Source organism: Phoenix dactylifera, chromosome 5, assembly GCF_051530095.1.
Source record: "Phoenix dactylifera cultivar Ajwa chromosome 5, Ajwa_hap1_PhDact_Kaust_v1.1, whole genome shotgun sequence".
NCBI classification, from domain to species: Eukaryota; Viridiplantae; Streptophyta; class Magnoliopsida; order Arecales; family Arecaceae; genus Phoenix; species Phoenix dactylifera.
The window spans coordinates 2,320,760-2,329,826 of record NC_143194.1 but is presented as its reverse complement, the minus strand read 5'-3'; the positions used below and the strand labels follow the sequence as shown (position 1 = coordinate 2,329,826).

Genomic DNA, 9,067 nt, shown 5'->3' with positions numbered 1-9,067 from the left:
TGATTATTGTTCTATGAAAATCTAATCAAAAATTAAATTAGAAAAATTATTATCATTGCTAGAACGATAAAATATTTATTTGTACTATTGTGATACGAAAAATGATAGTTATTTGTACGTATTTTTTTTTGAGTAAACAAGTGTTTAAGATAGTTATTATAGGTGTTATCATGTAAAATAAAAATATATTGCAATTAGATAGTATCAAGTTAGATAGATGGTAATAAAGAATTAAATTAAAATTATCATATATAAGGTGATGGGATAAAATATTATGTTTGTTTTCTAGAAAAAAATTTAAATTTTTCTATTTTAGGATGATGAATTTTGGAAAGAGAAAGCAAATTGCCCTTTAGCAGTCTCTGATCCATGATGTACGAAGGATGTGTAATTTATTAGGGCCACATATGTTTATCGGAAGGCGAACATAGATATTGGCTAGTTTTTTTTAGTGAACCAGGCGGATGCTTGGTACTCATTTAGCTCGCTTCTTTTTTTTAATTTTATTGGTACTTTTTTGGGTGTGAAAAAGCTGGTATACCACCGCCAAAAATAAAAAAAATAAAATAAAATAAAGGAAAGCAAATTGTAAATCGTCAAAAAGAAAGTCTTAGAAATTAAGACCGTTATGAAGCCGTTATTAAGCAGTAGCCGTTATTTTTAATAATAGAGGATGGTGAGGGATAAGGATGGAGGTGAGCTTACCATGGACAAGGGACTGAGATTAGCTCCGGTGTTGTTCTGCTGGATCTCAATTCGCGTAACAAGCGGTTAAAAAAATTAAAAAAAGGACTGTTTCTGGAGGCTTCCTGGGGCTGGAGGCGTGGGTGTCTTTTCGAGGCCTTCCTTCTCATCTCCCTCTCCCTCCATCCCTTCCCCCACCCTCGCGAAGCGGCGGGGGCTTTTTTGCTTGCGTGCAGGGGATGGAACCCCGCCGGCTCTCTGGCCCAAAACTTCGCCGCTATTTCTAGTGCTCCGGCGCCGGAGGAAGGGGCCGTTTATGGTATCAGAGCGGCGGTGTGGGGGGTTTGCAATGGCCGCCGGGGGAGAGAAGACCGGCGATTTCTACGCTGTCCTTGGCCTCAACAAGGAGTGCTCCGACGCGGAGCTCCGGGATGCCTACAAGAAGCTCGCCATGGTATGATTTCGAACCCACCCAAAAATAAATAAAAAAAAATCTCTCTTTTCCCTCTGTTATCCTTTCGATCTCTGTAGATCGAAATAGAAGAAAGACCGTAGCTTTCGAAGATATGGGGGGATTCGATTCATTACTCCTCAAAAAAATTCGATTTTTCTCTTGTTTTCGAGCTACTTCCGTTGATTGCTTCTAATCGTTGTTCCATTCTAGTGAAATATTGTCCAAGATAGCTTTTTTTTTTTAAAAAAAAAAAAAGCTATGAGAAATGAAATACTGCTGCTTCTTCTCCAATATCATCTTAATGGATTCTTCCTCTTCTCAAAGCTTTCGTCTTTTCTAAAATATTCTCGTTTTTTTGACATTTTTGTAAGCAATCGCTCTTCTTTCTTAATTCTATGAATGGTAGAGATGGCATCCGGATAAGTGCTCGGCGTCGGGGAATTCGAAATGCGTGGAAGAGGCCAAGGAGAAGTTCCAGGAGATCCAGGAAGCCTACACCGGTCCTTTCAGCTCTCCTTCTCTCCCCTGTTATTTTAATCCAACATCTAAATAATTTACATATAGTTAACCAATCTCTCCCGAATATTTTCTCTCCCCCAACAAAAAAAAGAGAGAGAAATTTTTATGGGTTCGCGTGTCTGCGATTTTTGCAGTTCTCTCTGATTCCAACAAGAGATTCTTGTACGACGTAGGAGTCTACGACAGTGACGACGACCACAACGTAAGTTTTCGTGTTAACGGTAACGGCGATTTCCATTTTTTTCTTTGAATTAAATCATGCGTTTAATCTTTGTTTAATTTTAATTAATATCAGGGAATGGGGGAGTTCCTCGGGGAGATGGCACAGATGATGAGCCAAACCAAGCCCAACGTAAGATTTCCTTTTCGAACTATTCATGTTCTCTTTTGATCTGGGCCTTTCAATCCATGGAACCCAATCAGAGTCGAGTTTCTGAGGAGCTGCTGTTTGGACCGTTGATGGCCAGGACAAGGACCACGAGACCTTCGAGGAGTTACAGCAACTATTCGTGGAGATGTTCCAGGACGACCTGGACGCTGGATTCGGTGGTCCTTTCCCGTCCCAGGCGTCATCCGACGGCTACGATCATCTCTTCCCCTCCTCCTCGTCCTCCTCCTCGCCGTCTTCTGACGGAGCTAACGGCAGCAACAAGCGCGGCAGCGCGGCCATGAACTCCGGCACGGCCAAGCTCGGCGAGGGGGGCGCTGGCGCTGCCGGCTTCTGCTTCGGGGTGAGTCCCGCGGGCCCCACAGCAATTTGCCTAATGGTCAAGTTTGTGGTTCGTTTCGTAGGTCCTTTTAGTTATAGCTCTCGGACTAGTGGCATAACCATGCTGACGTGGTGGATTTGTGTCCCCTGTTATTGCCACCCTGGGCCTACCAGTGTCCTGGATGCGCACATCGCGTGGGTTGCCACGTCGATCTCACGTGCCATCTGCGTGCGGCTACATGTGGGTCGTGACTCAATAATAGGCAATTTAGTACACAAGTGGGTACTACCGGTTCTATGGTGTCGCTATTTGCCACCTCACGTGGTCAGAATCAGGGGTCCCGCTGGTGTGTGCTTGCAGGCTTGTCTTGCACAGATTTAGATCTTTATGGTGCTTTCAATTTACCAAATTAGAAATTAATTAATATTGTAGCTGCTCAACCCTAGAATAGCTATTTTTTATGGTCAATCAAACATGCCAAAATTATTTTTGTATACAACAATCTTTCTGAAATTAGCTTCTCCAAAAAAATATTTTGATGAGAAAAAAAAAATTCTGTGCAAAAATTTCCATTGACCATCTAATCATCACCTCATTGGCCTAGTGTTCTAACTTCTAAGAGGTGGATGGTTGTCCTATACTAAACCACCACATAATTAGATGGTCAATAGGAATTGTCCCTTTAAATAATTATAGAGGTTTTTTTTCATGAATACCCTTCTAAAAATTCAAATTTGCATGAATACTTTCTTAAAATTTATATTTATTCTTTATCCTGATAAAACACTATTTTTTACAAATGTCCATATATTCTAACACCGTTAACAAAAACCATATTTATTTTAATTAAAAATAAAATACAATTTTAAAATTATTTTTTTTTGTTTTCTATCGTAATCTCCTTATAAATTTTTTTTTAACACATCTGCCTATTAAGAATATTTTAGTCATTTTAATTTGAAAACCGTTAATCCTTTAACGATGGTAGATAGTGTGGATACTAGGTGGATTGGAGTAGATTTGGATGCCACATTTTAGTAGAGCACTCTTTGATTAAGGAATTTTTGGTAGAAGGAATTGCGTAGCTAACTTTTTGCATCATTGGGGATGGATGAATATATTTGAATCTTATCAAACTTATGAACTGGGATCATGTGGGACATGTCATAAAGATAACACTGACTTCTGATCTCAAACACACTATGAAAAGGCCTTTGCCATAACTAAAATTTCCCTCTCAAGCAACTCCCATGGATCTTATATAGTTTCTGTGAATTGCTCGGTGACTTTGGTCGCTTGGTGTCGATCGCCATACTTTTCTCAAAACTGTTATCTTTGTCTAATGTTGCCATCTTTTCCAATCAATAATTAAGAAGCTTACATGCTTTGGTAACTCTGTTTACTGATTCAATTGTTTGGCTTTTTCGCAGTACAATGATTCAAGGCAGCCGTCGAAAGGAGGCAGCAAGAGAAGAAATGGGAGAAAGCAGAAGGTGTCGTCGAAACACGATGTCTCATCCCATGATGCCGAGATCTCAGCTTAGAATTTAGAATCACATTGACCTCTCCATGTTCATCTTCATTTCTCAGTTTCTTCAGTACCTCCGCCGACCCCTCAAATCTCTGTGACTGTCGCAGAGCCAGCAATGGAGAGAAACGGTTGATTTAGCATTGATCACCCTGAAGCCTGTAATCTACAGGTTACAGACCTAATATTATCGTCGACTTGTATGCGCTCGTTTACTTTAATTGCTCTATTGGATTGAAGGATTGGGTTGAATTCATGGAATGCTTCTGATCTTTTCCTATTCTCAGTTATTGGGTTATCATATGGTTGCTGGAGATCAGCTGATTTATGCTGATGAATTCCCTAGGTTTATGTTGATGATATAAATATAAACAAAGGTCTTAGGTTTGTGTTTATATTTTAATGATGAAGAGAAGGCACCTGGCTTTAAGACAGCAACCTTACTGGAACTTTGCATGAAAAGGCCTTATTTTATTTTAAAATCAACCTGGTACGTTTATCATGGGCACAGGCTTCGGTATTCGTGAGCTGCTCTTTTAAATCCGAGGCCTTTTTTTGTTCTATAGTTTGCTTTTAGTATGTACGCAGCTGGTACATGTGACTTCGTATTGTTTGTGTATACTTATACTATAATAATACGACGGCACTTTTTAATTAACAATTCTGTCGTTGTGGTTTTATTTTAGAGCTTTCTTCAGTAGGTTATGTGAATATGGGTGTCGTACGTGTTGAATTAAATGCAATGCTTCATTAGAGGGCTAATCGCATTAAATAAGTGAGATATTGTGTGGTTCAGGTGATGAGAGCATTTAGTCAAATTTTTAGGTTCATGTGGTTCACGTTGCCAAGTTAAATATTTTGGTTTGGGTGGTTGGAGGAAGATGGACTCTAAAATAAATAATTTCTATTTTAAAAAAATATTTTTATTTTATAAAATTAAATTTTGATTTTTTTAATATTTATATTTTATTTTAATTTATTTTTATTTTGATTGTAAATCAGATAAATTTATTTCAATTTCGAGCGTAAACCAAAAGCACCTGTTCAATTGAAATGCTTAAAGCTTCTCACAACTTGTGTGAGATGAATATTCTTTATATGAGTGGTGCTTGGATGATTGAAGCTTTAGGAAGAAAGAATCTTCATTAGTCAAAAGAGTTTTAAAGATAAATCAGCTTTCAAATTGAATGAGTAATCCTTCCAAATACCCCTTTAAGCTATTACATGAATAGGGCCATCAATATATAAGATCATGTGGTCTACCTATTGGGAGAGTTTAGGATGCTAATGTGGTGTATGTCAAACCACACAAACTTAGTTATGATGAATGGAATCATAATTGGGGTATCGATCAAATTAGGTGTAGTAAGAGCAAGTAATTAGAATTTATGTGGCCCTAATTCAGAAGGTTCTCAAGCTTGTAACAGCTCCCTGAGTACCATCCTTTCAGGGTATATGGTTAAGGATGCACTTTTAGGGCATGTGGCTCTCACTTCCCAATCAATGGCTATCACAATCTTTGGACCACACAATTAGGTTTTGAAAATTCTATATGGTTGTAGAATTGAGAGTCCTTTGATTCAACTCAACTGGTCCCAACCAGCTAACAAATAAAGAATGAGCTCCATAATAGCGTAATCCTCGACCTCTTGTAGAAAAAACAAAAAGAAGAATGTTCGCGAGCAGAGCTGAGGCTAGTTGGCAACAGATTATGCCCGCCTAACATTGACCTGGCATTGAGTTGGAGCCATAAAGGCATAATGGGAATAGATATGAGTGACTCTCATTCCTTCCGTTTGGTCGGGGAAAGTTTCATGTCGGTTTCATCACTTCCAAAGAGGAATAGAAATGCTCCAATCCTCTAAAATCCAATGAACTCTTCTATGGTATTCAATTTCCATTCTAATTTCAATTTCAGTCATGAATCATATGCATCGAAAAATATGGCAATTCCGATTCTGATTCCAATCGCAAAATTTATGTTGTTTGGCACATTTGACATGACATTGGTATCTTACATAACTTCATACTCGCTAATATTTGTCCTATTTTGTAATAAACATGAGATCGATGAGATTATAGTGAATAAATCTACATGAGATCGATGAGATTATAGTGAATAAATCTTCATAAATATTAGTTATCTAAAAAATTTGTTCCAATTAAACTTGGGATACTTAAATTTGTCTATACTGAGAGTATTTTTTTTTTTGAACCTCTGTACTTACTTCTTAGATAACTATTTAATATTTATGACCAAATATATTTATCGTTATGCATAAACATTGTATGTAGCCGTTTATTCTACCTTTGAATCTCACAAATGCATCGCAGGTGCAAAGTCTTTATAGATACTTGAGTTTTTTTTTTTTTGGTGAAAAGATACTTGGGTTTTTCGCTAGGCTCTATTACAAGCTTTTATGCCATCATGTTAGGCTTTCTAAAGGCAAACAAGGGAGGGTCCCATTAGAGTCCACTAGATTCTGCCACATTTTTTGTTGTCTAGTACTTGTGGGTCCCGTAGCATGATATGTCGGCTCAAATGAGCGTATCGAGTCTAAAGAGAAATTATGAGTGTTTTTCCTTTAAAAAAAGTGGAAGTAGCACAAAAATCTTATAAAAATATCAAGGCACAGTCTTTTAAGCTTTATATATATATGTGAGGTAAATTCCAATCATTGATGCACATTTGGACGGCCAAATTCCTATCCTATATTCATTGTTTATTTCAAAATAAGTTAGTCATGACTATTTACCAAGTTCAAGAATTGATCTATGAATCTATGGTAATGAAATTAATTAACTTGTTTATGGGAAAATGGATTCTTTTCATGAGTATAGATGATGCAGTGTACCTAGCTATCAAAGCTGCTTTAGTGTTCTTTGACTTGGCTTGAAAATTATGTCATTGTTCTATACGGCAGGTCCATCCACCCATTCTTCTTGCTCTAGCTGCCAAAAGTGGACATAATTTTTTCAAAAATATTGCATCTAGCAAACCGTTTAAGAAAGAAATCTGTGATCAAAAGGCTCTACTTTTATTAGCTATGATAACATGCTTATATACACTTTATATGAGATCAATATCCCTACATCAAAGGATTCAATGTCTCTATATCCAGAGAATTAAGCAAGATTTGGTCAATGATATGATACATATAAAGAAAATCTCTACAAATATGATTTCCATCGTATAGGATTGCATAGCTGACCATATTTGTTAATTCTGATGCTGAGAGAATCAAAGAATGAAATTATATAGCTACTCACATTTGCTGAATATGGTGCCAAGAGAATTAAGGACTGATTTCAATCATAAATTAATGCCCACTCACTTATAGGACATGGAATTTGGTTGTGACTCAAAGTTTTAAATTTTTAAAATTAGAATTAAGTAAAAAAAAAATTGGGGATAAAGAAATGAGTAAGGGTAAGTTTAGATAAATGATGAGTAACATGAGTAATGTTACATTAATTCAGAAAAATCACTCGAAAAAGTTGCTTCATATAAATGATAATTCACGATGCCGAAGTATACACCACACCAGCTGAGTGATTTCTTTAGTGATATTTTTGAGTTATTTAAGTATTTTTTGGGGTTACCATGGTATTAGTTTCGAACATATTAATGTAATTTAACATTTATGATATCTGCTGATATTCTGATGGATAAAAGTTGGGGTTTGATTTAATAATAGTTGTAGCCTCTCGCCTTTATCCTGACCTATCCAGGAACTATTTACACCAACAGATTAAGACTTTCGAATAGCACATCACAGCATTCACATAAACCCAAACTTAACCTGAAGCTCTCTTGCATAAAGTTTTAGCTGTAAAAAATGAAAAATTTTAGGCATGAAGAAAGATATCATCATAATAGAAAAAAAACAAAAACAAAAAATGTTGGTTAAGTTTTGCCTAGCTAACTCTTTTCCTTGAACAAACAAAAATAAATTTTTTAAAAAAAAACAAAAACCTTCATGCAACTTATTCTTCTCATATAAAATTCTTAGGTGCTTTTGGTTGCCAAATTTTACTTAAACAAATTTACATAAAAATAAAAAAAAAAAGAGTTTTACAAGAATATTTATGTAGTTATTTTCCATAAAATCTGTTTTCTGAAACAAATTAGTAGGTCATGAAATCTGAAATCTGAGTTTTTCATATAACATATTTTATAGAAATTATATTTTTATAATTATCTGGTTTGAAAAACTAATAAACAACCAAACATTCCCAGGTATTAATATAACAAAAGATAAATGCAATTTTAGTGACAATGTTAGAACCCAGGGCCAAATATGAGAAGAGGAGCAGAATAAAGGGTAACATTGTCCTCTACTATAGAGGACCCATCACCCAGGAAAGCCCAAGCAATGAGATGGGTCCACATGGCTCCTCTCCCACACAGCATTAGGCTTTGATGTGAAACCCATGGGCCCCCACAGGTCGTTGCAAGTTGGATCAAAAAGGAGTGATGGTGAGAGAAGAACGGTAGGTGGCCCGGCAACCCTCAAGTGGGTGGCAACTTGGAGGCCCAGTGGACAGCAACCAAGGGAAAAAGTTGTCTGCTCCTCCTTTCTTTAATGAAGAGCATAAGTCTGGAAGATTCTTAGGACTGGTAGTCTTACATTCATGAATGCATCTGTACATCTTTGTTAATAGTATTATGCCATTGAATCAATGCCATCTTTTCAACCACAAGTTATTGCAGTTTGAATTTTGGAACATATAATGGTCTTTATTGTTGGTTATTTGCACTAGTATCATCACTATCTTATATATTATACCATAGGCTATATTTATTTGGATGCAAATCCTAGAAGTGAAAGGTTTGGTCCACAGAAGTATTGTTCGAAATTGCATTCTAGCATGAGCATTGTAACTTGGACTTTGGTCCTTGCAATTTATGGCATCAATTTTGAGCCGGTGTTTGGGTCGTGGTTTAGTTGCATTTGATTACCGATAGCAGGGAAAGAAAGAGAGATTTTTAGACCAAATTTAGGCCTATTAAAAATTTTGAGTCGGGCCTGAGTTTGAGATTTTTAGACTTGACCAGATCTAATTCGTTAATAACTAAATACCTTATTTATTTATATACATATTCTTCGATTTCTAAATTCATGATCTATGAAACCTTATTCTATAACTTCATGACTCATGAGTGAGGGA

The 9,067-nt window shown here is 36.5% G+C and overlaps 1 protein-coding gene across 2 annotated transcripts; it reads left to right on the top strand.

The window, feature by feature from the left end:
* Window positions 1-719: 719 nt before the first annotated feature.
* Window positions 720-4,181, top strand: LOC103716963 (Chaperone DnaJ-domain superfamily protein). 2 transcript variants are annotated; one of them, XR_015986845.1, is made up of 6 exons: window positions 720-1,138; window positions 1,545-1,638; window positions 1,792-1,859; window positions 1,953-2,009; window positions 2,081-2,388; window positions 3,798-4,181. XR_015986845.1 is itself a non-coding variant. In XM_008805184.5 (6 exons), exons 1-6 carry the CDS (start codon window positions 1,001-1,003, stop codon window positions 3,909-3,911), a joined length of 735 nt encoding a protein of 244 aa, XP_008803406.3. In that variant the 5' UTR covers window positions 720-1,000; the 3' UTR covers window positions 3,912-4,181. The 2 variants fall into 2 exon arrangements, 1 of the variants encoding a protein (XP_008803406.3); XM_008805184.5 differs by having other exon boundaries at window positions 2,125-2,388.
* The last annotated feature ends 4,886 nt before the right edge of the window (window positions 4,182-9,067 follow it).

What these genes read in the sequence shown, in the direction of transcription:
- LOC103716963 (XM_008805184.5), top strand. Translation starts at nt 1,001, where the DNA reads ATGGTATCAGAGCGGCGGTGTGGGGGGTTTGCAATGGCCGCCGGGGGA. An exon ending in GATCCAGGAAGCCTACACCG is followed by an intron (nt 1,639 to 1,791) that starts GTCCTTTCAGCT and finishes CGATTTTTGCAG; the next exon opens with TTCTCTCTGATTCCAACAAG. An exon ending in ACAGTGACGACGACCACAAC is followed by an intron (nt 1,860 to 1,952) that starts GTAAGTTTTCGT and finishes AATTAATATCAG; the next exon opens with GGAATGGGGGAGTTCCTCGG.